We start from the raw sequence: 12,564 nt of genomic DNA, 5'->3' as shown, positions 1-12,564 counted from the left end.
ATCGTGAACATCTCAATGTTTACAGACTTGGGGTGGGTAAGGAGCTAATACTGTTGGTATATTCCATATATTGAGTGAATGGGATGGCACATTAAAACCGAATCAAGGAAGTGAAGTGGGTGCAGATATAACTCCATCCTTAAAAGGCTAAGGGTCGGGCTGGAGAGATGGCTCAGCGGTTAAGAGCACCCAATTACTCTTCCAGAGGTCCTGAGTTCAATTCCCAGCAACCACATGGTGGCTCACAACCATCTATAAAGAGATCTGATGCCCTCTTCTGGTGTATCTGAAGACAGCTACAGCGTATTTATATATAATGAAATGAATAAATCTTTAAAAAAAAAAGGCTAAGGGTCACAACCAAAGCTTCAAGGAGGCAGAGAAGGCTGGGTCTGGGCCTGTGAATTAGCTATGAGGCTGCTGGCCACCGCCACTAATGTGTGGGAATTTGAATGTGTTTTATAAGGAGGCTTGCATTAGACAACCCCTGATGTGATTCTTTCCCTCACAGCATGCATTTGATGGTGCATCCGGGAGACTGACCACGCATAAAAAAACCAGCGTAGACAGGCTTTCCTTTGCCCTCTCCCTCTTTTCTGCCTCTGTCTTCCTCCCCTTCTCCTTGTGTGTGTGTGTGTGTGTGTGTGTGTGTGTGTGTGTGTGGTGTACTCTCCTGATTTTGCACACGTAGAGGCTGAAGCAGAACACCAAGTCAAGTGTCCTATCACTTTCTACCTTAAAGCCTCGAGACAAGGTCTCTCACACTTTCCTGTTTTGGGTGATGTATCCAGCTGCCTCTGCCCCACACTTCAAGGGTTCTGGGCGTCTGTGGCCACTTCTGGCTTTTTACAAAAGGACTGGGGTTCAAACTCCATGCTTCAGGGTTGCACGGCAAATGCTTTTACCCACTGAGACATCTCTCTGCCTGCTTTCTTTCCTTCTTTCTCCTCCCTCCCTCTGCCATGCTGAAGGTGGACCTTCTCCTTGCTCCACTTCCGAGCTGCACTCCAGCCCCAAACCTTTGTTTTCCCACAGTGAAACGCTGCAGGGGACCCCTTGGTTTTTTCCTCAGGGAAACTGATGGAACTGAACAAGGACTACCCTAAGGGCAGGGCCAGGCACGCCTTTCAAATTGTCACACAGAGAAATACTTATTACACGGCAGGAGAGATGCTCTCAATATAGAATACTCCGAGAAGCAATGCCACTGCATGACACTCTCTCTGAGGGGTTGGTTGTCTTAGTTAGGGTTTTTCCTGCTGTGAACAGACACCATGACCAAGGCAACTCTTTTAAGGACAACATTTTATTGAGGCTGGCTTGCAGGTTCAGAGGTTCAGTCCATTATCACCAAGGCAGGAACATGGCCGTATCCAGGCAGGAGTGGTGCTGGAGGAGCTGAGAGTTCTACATCTTCATCTGAAGGCTGATATGAAGACACTATGAAGGCTGCTCGCAGAATACTGATTTCCAGGCAGCTAGGACGAAGGTATTAAAGTCCATGCTTACAGTGACACACCCACTCCAACAAGGCCACACCCACTCCAACAAGGCCACACCCACTCCAACAAGGCCACACCCACTCCAACAAGGCCACACCCACTCCAACAAGGCAACACCTCCTTATTCTCTGTATCTATGTCTTAAGTCTGTGTCAGGGACACGGGATTTGGAAAACTACTTAACCCTTAAAAGGTCAGCATAGAAGCACTTTGCGTATATGTTTTTTCTTCTACCTTTTGATGTAAATTCTGTTGAGAGCTAAGTTGCTTGACTTGCTGTCCATTCAAGACTCTCCCAGGACCTGCATATATCATCCCGGGGCGGGGGGCGGGGGCTGCTTTTGGCTGCAAGTCATGGACGTCTGACGCAGCAGCAGAGTTTAAGCGCCGCAGCGCATCCTCTCAGAGGATGGTCCGTGGGACCAGCCTGGCTGCTGATGACACGGTGGCTAACTGCTGTCAGAATCTGGAATCTGTCTTTCTGCCACCTGTAGCTGTTGTAAGTGGTTACCGGAGCCCCTCCCATCACGTCCAGAATGAACGACCCTTACGTCTCATTCAGTCGAGGGGTGAAATCTGCTTTGCTCACCTTTTCTTTAGTTTACATTTGGGTGGTAGAAGACAGGGCTGCAGAGCGTTGCAGTTATCCAAAGGGCTGCTGAGTGATCCATCCCAGTGCCCATCCCAGTGGTCCCGGTGGGCAATGTGGACGTTGTCACCTTCGGTGTGTGTGTGAATGCTCTGGCTTCGTCTGTGACTACCAGTTTCATCTTTTTTGCTAGTACGTTTTACTGAAAATTGTCCTAAAGTCCCAACCAGGTGGTGTCGTCACAGCTCTTTTTAATATGTATTATTCATTATTATTAATACATATTTAAATATGTATTATTTTATATGTACCGGTGTTTTCTCTGCATGTATGTGTGCCACATGTGTGCAATGCCCACAGCGACCAGCAGAGGGCATGAAGACCCCTGGAATTGGAGTTACTGATGGTTGTGTGTTGTCATGTGGGTGCTGGGAATTGAACTTGGGTCCTTTGGAAGAGCAGACACTCTTCTCAGCCTCTGAGCCATCTCTCCAGGCCCCGGACCGACTCTTCTTCTACACCTCCTGCTCTTGCTCCTGAGTACCTAGGGGTTAGACTCTCCCCACAGGAGTCAGTGGAGGGACCATAAGGGATTTTCTGCTTAAGCATCTCTCCCTCACTGGCCAGTTCTTTTTTTTTTTTTTTTTTTCCGGAGCTGGGGACCGAACCCAGGGCCTTGCGCTTCCTAGGCAAGTGCTCTACCACTGAGCTAAATCCCCAACCCCTCACTGGCCAGTTCTTTGTGTGAAGCATATTACTATTTTATGTGGCCTTTACATGGGCTTCAATCCCATATATTTATATTTATATTTATATTTATATTTATATTTATATTTATATATGTGTGTGTGTATGCAGAAGGAATATATATATTTATACAATATATGAATTACATATTATATATAAACTATACATATTCTATATACAATACATATTCTATAATATTATGTATAAAATTATACATATTCTATAAATTATAAGCATACAATACATTATATACTATAAAATACTATACACATATATATTTCCCAGCTCATATCTTAACTCTAGCACTTGGGGGGCAGGGGCAGATGGAGCTCTGTGAATTTGAGGTTAGCCTAGTCTACATAGTGAGTTCCAAGTCAGCTAGGAGTACATGGTGAGAGCATTTCAATTTTTAAGAAGCTATTATTGGGCTGGAGAGATGGCTCAGTGGTTAAGAGCACTGGCTGCTCTTCCAGAGGTCCTGAGTTCAATTCCCAGCAACCACATGGTGGCTCACAATCATTTGTAATGGAATCTGATGCTCTTGCTCTTGCCTTCTTGCTCCTGCTCTGTCCTCTTTCCCCTCCCCCCTTCCTCCACTCCTCTCCTCCCTCCACTCCCCTCCCCCCTCTCCCCACTCATCTCCCCTCCTCTCCCTCCACTCCCCTCCCCCTCCCTCCCCCCTCTCCACTCCTCTCCCCTTCTCTCTCTCCACTCCCCTCTCCCCTCTCTCTCTTCACTCCCCTCTCCCCTCTCTCTCTCCCCTCTCCTCCCCTTCTCTCCAATTGTTCGTGGCCATCTTCTATTTCTCCAGTTTCTCTCTCTCTCTCAGCTCCCCTCCCCATGCCATGAATAAATTTTATTCTATACTAAAAAAAAAAAAAAAGCTATTATTGTGCATGACTATGAAGTGGGGGCAGTGGTGGTTTATATGTCGCATAGCACATGTGGCGGTCAAGTCTCTCCTTCCATTGTGGACTCCAGGGACTGAAGTCAAGTGTGTGGGGCCAGTGTCGTTTCCTGATGAGTTCTTTGGCTCTTCCTCCCTTCTGGTCTCAACCCACAGGCTTATGGGGGGCGCTTCTAGCCTCTTGTTAACCTGCTCTCCAACCCCGAGTTTCATCTCCTTCTCCCTACCTTTCTTCCCCGGATTGGCACTCAGGGTTCCTTGTGTCAAGCCTGGTGCATGGTTTAGCCATGGCCCCAGCTATTGGGGATGGATAGAAGGTTGTATTCCAACGGGGAAAGCCAGAGTGATAGCAAGTGCTCTGTAGAAGATAAAACTAGGAAGGAGGCTGGGAATGTGGCTCAGTGGGTAGAGTGCTGGCCTAACATGCACAAAGCCCTGGGTTCGATCCCCCCCCCCCCCCCCCCCGTGCATACACCTGTTGCTGCAAGGCTGTTATCCTAGCCCTCTGGAAGAGGCGGGAGGATCAGCAGTTTGAACACTTCAGAAAAAGGGAAGGCAGCCCATCAGGAGTCCACTTTATCACGTAACGGAATCTTGAAACATCTGACTCTTAGCGCACTCTTTTAAGTTAGATGGACTTCTATTTTGGGAGACCCTCCGCCCCCAGCTTTCCTGATTCCCCGGGGCGAGGACTTGCACCACCTCAGAATGTACTGCCGGCTTTGGCCACAAGATGGTAATGTTGTTCTTTGTCCGAAGCCCAGAGGCACCTGGTAGAGGCCAGACCTGGGAGGATCCGAAGGGGACAACCACCTGCTAGGTAGGAGTGGCCAGAACGCTACACCTCAAGGCCAGGTTAGATCTCCCTTACCACACTTCAGAACCAGGGGGAGAGTCATTTCTGACCTCAGCTTTTTCCGTGTATGCATAGAACCTTGGGGGGTCCTGCCTGGTGCTCCTAGGCCAGGTGAAACTCGGGGACTTGAGGTTGGGCAGGGGTGAGGAGATGAATTTATTGAAGGAGCTTTGTGGCCTCCTGGTTATACTGTCAATTCCTCAGCTCTTCCGGACTCTTCAGATGATGAAGGTTTTCCCTCGGCTTCGAATTTCCATAAATACTATCTGATACACAGGCTTGGTTAACGTGCAGAAATCCTCACCCAGGGAAGGCCAAAGCAGGGAAGCTCAGAAAGAGTTAGTTTATACCAAGTCACATAGCCACTCACTTGCCTTCTCTCTGCCATCCACAGAACAGACCCCTCCTTCCTCTTTGTGGCATGACATCATCACCAGCAAGGGTGAGCTTGGGGAGCTCGATTCAGCCCAGCTTGACCTTGGATAAACAGAGAGGCTCTCTGAGGTGTGATGAGGTACCTCTGAATGGACCTGCGTGTGAGGTGGGGGGAAGGTAATCAATGCCTTTCATAATACCTGGGACTTTATGGATCTTGGTTTATGGCCTTGCTGGGAGGATTCATACCTGCCTTTCGTCACCATACCCCGCACGAAGGAAGCTGTAGGATCCCTCTGATCACAGATCCTAGCTATTGATGATCTGATCCAATACACCCTGGCCTTCCTCTGGCTATGGCTACAGCCTGAGGTATCTGTATCATGGGGGTGCTGTTCACTCCTTATTCCTTAAGAGTGGTGGGCCCGGGGGCTGGGGATTTAGCTCAGTGGTAGAGCGCTTACCTAGGAAGCACAAGGCCCTGGGTTCGGTCCCCAGCTCCGAAAAAAAGAACCAAAAAAAAAAAAAAAAAAAAAGAGTGGTGGGCCCGCTGCATTTACTTTCTGAGTCATCATCACCATCCAGCCCAGGCCTTGCACACAGTAGGTGCATAGCTCAGTGATATTCTCGAGTAAATGAAGGAGAGATAGAAGAGGTGACTGGGGCTGGAGAGATGGCGCAGTGGTTAAGAGGGCTGACTGCTCTACCAGAGGTCCTGAGTTCAATTCTCAGCAAGCACATGGTGGCTCACAACCATGCCCTCTTCTGGTGTGTCTGAAGAGAATGGCAGTGTACTGACAATAAATAAATAAATAAATAAATAAATATTCTGGTGTGTCTGAAGAGAATGGCAGTGTACTGACAATAAATAAATAAATAAATAAATAAATAAATAAATAAATAAATAAATAAATACATCCTTTTAAAAAAATAAGAAGAGGTGACTGGAGCAGCACCCAGAATATCCTGAGGTTGGGTGACATCCCCCACAGCCATGGTCCCTGTGAGGCGACAGACAGACCTACGACCCCAAGGAGAAACCCAGAACCCACTGTCCACCCATTGATGTCTTTGCCAGGAGCATGGCAAAGACAGGATTCAATAAGAAGGGGGGCTTCAGGCAGAGCAGGATTTGTTCTTGGTAACTAACCTGGTCTAACACCAGGCACCTGCTTCTTTTTTTTTTTTTTTTTTCTCCTTTTCTTTCTTTTTTAATCATGGAAGAGCCTGGAGCTGCCTGGGCTAATGAGCCCCTACTAATGAAGTAGGTCCGCCAGCCCCCTCACCAGCTGGGAAGACTAGAGTGTTCTGATGCTCGCCCCGTGGAGGGAAATGGCTGCAGTGAGCTTGCCGATGTTGTCCTTGGTGGACCCGGTCAGGGGCTTACTGTATGCATTGCTGGGGATCCCGGCTAGAGGCTGCCACGACTTTATGCCTCCGGTTGGGAAACTGAGGCTCTGGGAAGGTTATGAGTTTCGCCTGTCCTGAGTTTTTACAGGCAGAGCTGGGTTCTCAGCTAAGGATGCTGGATTGCAGTCTGCATCACCCCGGCTGACCGATTTGAGATCTGACCCATTTTTCCCCTCCAAGCCGGGACACCGGAAGCTGGTGGCAGGTTGGGTAGAACAGAGACTTTAACTCAGGTGCATACGTGCCATAACCTCTGGTTTTGCGGCCTGGTGGAGGAACTTCCAGGGCCTCTCAGAGAAACACCTCAGAGCTTCCCTGCTTCAATCTGTCACTTGCACTAGGCTGTGCACTCAGAGGGACTGTAGTTTCTTGGTCCCTGTAAGTTGGGATTCTCTTCCCATGCGGACCTGCTCTGGTAGGGGAGTCGTCCCCCTCCCCCATCCGCGGAATGCCCTCAGGCCACACCACATCCATCACTGCCCTAGTCTGCGTTCAGCAATCTGTCCCTCACAGACGTCTCCTTTGGGCGGGGGTGGTGGTGGGGCTTCTGTAGCAAGCTTGCCATCCCAACCTCCCGGACGCCCAGCTCCCAACACACCCTGGAAACCCAGCCCGCACTCTACATGGTCTCTCTGTCCCTGCTCGACTAGTCCCCAGAGGGCTTGGCGGCCCTGTACCCTCCCCTGGGAGTGAGTGACACATCCCGCCGCTTAACCGCTGGGTGGCCGCTTGGTGTTCCCCCCCCCCGGGGGGGGGAGGAGGGACGAAAGGCACCACCCTGCCTCCTCTTTCTCTATTCTTTAACATTTCTGGGCATGCTCCTCCTTTCTCTTGCCCTATACCCCATTCCTCTTCTTCCTCTCTTCCCTTCCTCCTCTAATCTCCTTCCCTCCCTAACTCCATCCTCCTCCCTCTTCTTCTAGCCCCATTCCTCCTCCTTTTCCCTCCTCCTCCCTCCTCCCTTCCCCTTCTCCCTCCTCCTCCTTTCCTGTCCTCCTCCCTCCTCCTCCCTCCTGGCTGCTCCCCTCCTCCTCCCTCCTCCCTCCCCTCCTCCCTGCTCGGCTCGCTCACTCTCGAGCTGGCTGGAGGGGCGGCCGGCAGCTGGCGCTGGCCGAGGCGGCGGCGGGATGGGACGCGCGCTGGGGCGCAGGAGCCGCGGCGCCGGCGGGGGCCGCGCAACTCGGGCCAAGTGCAGGGCGGGCGCGCGCTGAGCCCGGGCGCCGTCTGCAGCCGGCGGCGGAGCGCGGAGCTGAGAGGTGCGGGAGGCGGCGGCGCAGGAGCGAGCGGAGCCCGGCGCCGGCTCCCGGGAGGACCATGCGGGCCCCGGCCGCGTCGCTCGGGCTGCTGCTGGCGCTGAGCGCGCTCCGCTGCGCAGGTAACGCGGCCGCGTCCCCTCCCCGACCCCGCGCGCAAAGTTGCTGCCTGGGTCCCAAGTCCCGGGCGGCCGCCGCCTCCTGCTCTTGGCGGGTCTGGGGAGCCCCGGGTGGCCCAAACCCCGCGCGCGTCTCCTTTGCCTCCTCTCCAGTCCCAGCTGCCCTTCGCATCCTTTTGGGGCTCCGGGAGCCACAGGCAGGGCTCCCCGGAATCCCCCTTCTCACGATGCCCGGTACCCAGGCCCCGAGGTCTGCGGGAGATGTAGTGGCCCAGTGTTCGTGGTCTGCTGTCCTGTTGTCTGGACACCTGCGGGGCCTGGAGGTCGTCTGGGCTGGCCATGTCTGGCTTGGCTGCAGTCCTTCCCGCGCCTGATTGCCCCCTGTCTCCAGTCTCCCAAAGCCACCCGCTACCCCAAGTGGCTCCCGCTGTCTCCCAAGTAGCTTCCGTGGGCAGCCAGGTGACCTCGCCGCTTACCCTGTGGAAGCGCGAGTCCTCCCAGCACCCTGACCCATACGTGGTCAAATAGGACCCAGTAGCGTGGTCTGCGCAGGCACCTAGTGATGTTTTAACGTGAAGGTGTTCAGAGCCCTTGCCCCGGGATCGGGGAGTCTGGCTCTAGGCTGGCACCTGCGCAGCTGTCGCCTAAACCCCACAAATGGGGAAGTCAGAATAGCCAAGTATATGATGTTTGCAGCCTGGGCAGGAGTTGGCCAGGTTCGGCCACCTCGGTGATGCTACGTGTTGGTTGTAGAGGAAGCTTATCCTAAAATGACAGTACCCCCTCCCCCACCCCAGGCAAGTGGAGACAATCCCAAAGGCTGGGAAGAAGCGACAGTCACGAGCCATGTTCATGTGCGTATGAGGGCTGTGTTCTCCAGACCTTTAAAACAAACCCACGTTTTGGGAGCAGGTAGCTTTAGACTGAGAGCATCGCTTCCTATTCCTTAAAACCGACCGACCGCACAGATACCCAGAACGCGGAAGGAAAATGCCACCTCAACTTTGCGGCTCCGACTGCCTGGGTGAGGTCGCACTTGGGAGCAAGCCTGGATGCTAACTTGTTTTGAAGGATGACTGTGCATAGGAAAAAGTAAATATTGTCTTCCTTCCAGATGACCTCAAGTGACCCCAAATATTTACTGAGACTTTCCCCTTGCAGAGTCCGTGGTCAGCCCCGGGGCTTTGGCTGAGCCCCTGGAGGATGGCTCTGATCTTAAAGAGGGCTCTTCCTTGGCGCGGGTTAATGAGCAAGCCTAGAGCTGCTTAGTTCTTGGCATTCCCCTGCGGCCTGAAGAGGGCCACTGACGGGGGTCCAGGCCATTTCCTCAGAGCGGAAGCTCTGAGACGCCTTTTGCCAAAGTGCACAGTCCCTTGGACTTGAAAATTGCTGTGTTGCGGCTATTTTCTTTCTCCACGGGGGTCAGCGTTCATCTGGCTGTGCTCAAAAGCCATTTTGGGCAACCTTGGGAGAGGAAGCTGCCTGTCTCTTGCCTTGAGCCAGAACGAGTCCCCTCACCCTGGCCAGCCCCACCCAGCTACAGAAGAACCTGTGCGTGCATGGCTCTGGGAGGCTTGTGGTAGAAGAGAGGATGTGCCACCCCTGGGAACTCATTCCTGGCCCTCCGAGGAGGTGTAAGCACAGCTTCTAATACAGTTTTACATGCTTGGGGGGGGGGTCCTTGGTTGCCCAGGCTTCCCACCGGTTTCCACCAGGGACATAAAGAAAAAGACAGTTTGCTAAGTCTATATGTAGTTCCAAAACAAGGATGATGTTTCTGGAAGAGCTGCCTACACTTGGTTGGTTGGTTGGTCAGTTGAGGGAGTTAACCAGCTTCATCTAGAAACGGCTGCATTTTCTAGATCATTTCTGGACCAACCTTGGACTGGCTGAGGCCCTGGGAGAGGGGCTTGGGAAGAGTTCAGTGTAAGGAGGCGCTCCCATAGCACACGCTCTGTTGCCTGTGCCCTCTTCTTGCGTGGGCAGCTACCCCGGGAAGGAGAGTAGTGGGCGGACTTCTTGGAGCTTCGTGAGGGCTGAAGCTTACGGAATTGCACTTGGTTGAAGTCAGCACCAATCCTCCGGCTTAGCGACTAGGGGGCCCCATCCTTCAAACCGTGTTTGTTCACGCTGTGGCTTTGGAAGTTAGGGATGCAGTTACAGACCAAGTCCCCTGGGGGAAATTGACAAGCCTTGCTTTGTTGACCCTTGATGCTTTTGTTTGGAGAGGGTGTCTGTGGGATGGAGTGGGTATGGCTCCCTCTCCCCCCCCCCCCAGCTTTGCTAGTGACAAGTTTGCAATTGTAGGGACGGCGCTGTTGGCTTGCTTAGTCCTGCTTGGCCCCGTTCAGTGGCGAGTGGTCTATTTGTTCCTCATTACACCAGGTCTTGGGAAGCGGTGGTCCTATGGTGTGGGGAAGTGGGAATGGGGGAAAATGTTAATTCCGTCGTAGCCTCCAGTGATTTAATGGCACTGGGGACCTTCCCAGAGTAAATCATCTGGGCACCCCTCCTTCAGTCAGTGGCAGGAACCGGGAGGCGTGGGGGGCTTCCTCAGGAGCTCCGCTTCGGTGACTGGACCCAACAAAGAGCACGGCGGTTGCCATGACCCGAAGGACAAAAAAAAGAGCCCCTTCTTTGCTGGCTCGGCGTCTCGGAGGGTGGTCTCAGGCAGTAAAGTTCTTAAGGGTTTCTTTCCCAGAGAGCCCCGAGTTCTGGGTAGCCTTTTCTCTCCCGGATCTCAGTTTGAAGGGGGATGGAGAGAGTCCATTTCCCTTGAGGCCTGTGAGGAGGAGGGGGGCGGGGCTTAGGTATCACCCGCAGCTCTTGGGAGAAAGTGGTCCAGAGCAGATGGGCGCCTCTGAGCACAGCCCTGCTGCAGGTAGGAGGCTGAGGCCAGCCAGAGGGTGTGAATTTCTGTCAAACTGGGATGTCTGTCCACTGACTAAAGCTCTGTCTTCTCAACTCATTGTCTTGGACTACGGTGTGTGTGTGTGTGTGTGTGTGTGTGTGTGTGTGTGTGTGTGTGTGTGACTGGTTTGATACAGGGTCTCACTATATAGCTCTGGCTATCCTGGAACTTACTGTAGACCAGGCTGGCCTTGAATTCACCCACCTCTGCCTCCCCAGTGCTGGGATTAAAGGCGGTGCCACCATAGCCTGGCTTGCCCTGGACTTTCTAACCTCATGCATGGGCTTGGCTGGATAGGGGATATTTCTACTTAAGGAGTCTTAGGCTATGACAGCGACAGCCCTTTGACATGGGCCAAGTAGGAACCTGAAAGATAAGGACAGGAGTCAGAAGGGTGCTGGTGCTGGCAGGAATCAGGACTCTGGGGCTGCAGACTGTGTGGCAGGTTCTAAGAGCTTTCTTTTCAAAGAGCACCAGAGAGCATGCGCCTCTGCATGTGGGCGGGGCCTCTGCTTAAGTCTCTCTGTGAGGAGACTTACAGGGAAGGCTGGGCAAATGTAACTTCTATCTGTATGCAATGGCACGTGCACCCTCCCAAATGATACTTAAAAAAAAAAAAAAAAAAAAAGAAAAGCAATATTGGCAGGTCCGCCCACACACCCTTGCCCTCTGCATCCTGGTTCTCTGTGGTCTCATGCTCTGCTGCCCTTCCTCCTTTGGATGTGGAGGTCAGAGGGTAATATCAGGTGTCCTCTTCAATGATACTTTCTACCTTGCATTTTGAGATCTCTCGCTGAACCTGGAGTTTACCACTTAGTCTAGGCTGTCTGGCTGGTGAGCCCAAGGGATCTATCTTCCTGTATCTGCCTTCCTAGTGGTGTTGGCTTTTTAGATTAGGTGTTGGGGATTGAACTCAGGACCTGCCTGCAAGCACTTTGCTGACAGACACCTCTAGAACCTCTGCTTCTTCCTCTTGAAAGGTGTCCCTGGGGGTTGGGGATTTCGCTCAGTGTAGAGCGCTTGCCTAGCAAGCGCAAGGCCCTGGGTTCGGTCCCCAGCTCTGAAAAAAAGAACGAAAAAAAAAAAAAAAAAAAAAAAGAAAGGTGTCCCCGAAGCAGTAGTGACATAGGCTGGCTCTGCTGGTGGGTTATTCCCAGACTTTTCTAGATGTGGATTCAGTAGTTTGCAACAATCGCCACACTTTGCAGACGGGGAAACTGAGGCTGGAGAGGCACAGCGTTGTATGACGACCACAGATGTGCCCAGCAGTGTTGCATCTCAGAGTTTCTCTTAACTACTGTGATCTCTATATGAGCATTCATTTCCGGATAACTTATTTCTCTTTAAGTGATGATGTACCACAGGGTACCATGGTGTGTATGTGAAGGTCAGAGGACAGCTTGAGAGTCAGTTCTCTCCTTCCACCTTTATGTGAGTTCCAGGGAATGAACTCAGGTTATCTGGCTTGTGCAGCAAATGCTTTTACCCGCTGAGCCATCTTGCTGTTCTTGATTTTTTGGGGGGGCGCTTTAATATTGGTTTGGACCAAGGAACGTAGGATTGTGTCTTTTCCTGAGGGGAAAACTGTGTCTCTCATGAGCTATTCTGCTTGGGAGAAACTTGTCTTTTCTCAAGTCTATCTGGTTGGAAGCTCCTGCTGCTTGGTTACAGCTGGGTATTTGGGAAGACAGAGCAGGTGAGGAAGACCTATCTGTGGAGTTGCTGGTCACATTGGGGACATCTAGCGTGGCCGTCTCCCCCTCCTTCCTTATATGGAAAAAAATCCCAGTAAGTGAAACAAGCCAGATTCAGAGACAGAACCCTAATACATTTTTCTCTCATCTGTAGATACCACATTTTATATAGGTACACAGAGTCACAGCATACATGCACAT

The 12,564-nt window shown here is 52.0% G+C and overlaps 1 protein-coding gene across 2 annotated transcripts in view; it reads left to right on the top strand.

Annotated features, from left to right (window-relative positions):
* The first annotated feature begins 7,455 nt into the window (after positions 1–7,455).
* Tmem132b (transmembrane protein 132B) overlaps positions 7,456–12,564 on the top strand; it is a 263,981-nt gene continuing 258,872 nt past the window's right edge. Inside the window, 1 exon segment of one of the 2 annotated variants that reach the window (NM_001134536.2) lies at positions 7,456–7,761. In NM_001134536.2, the coding sequence (NP_001128008.2) occupies positions 7,701–7,761 (61 nt within the window). In that variant the 5' untranslated portion in view covers positions 7,456–7,700. 2 annotated transcript variants of the gene reach the window in all.

The sequence above is a fragment of the Rattus norvegicus genome, chromosome 12 (assembly GCF_036323735.1).
Source record: "Rattus norvegicus strain BN/NHsdMcwi chromosome 12, GRCr8, whole genome shotgun sequence".
NCBI classification, from domain to species: Eukaryota; Metazoa; Chordata; class Mammalia; order Rodentia; family Muridae; genus Rattus; species Rattus norvegicus.
This window is presented reverse-complemented; position numbering and strand designations above follow the sequence as displayed.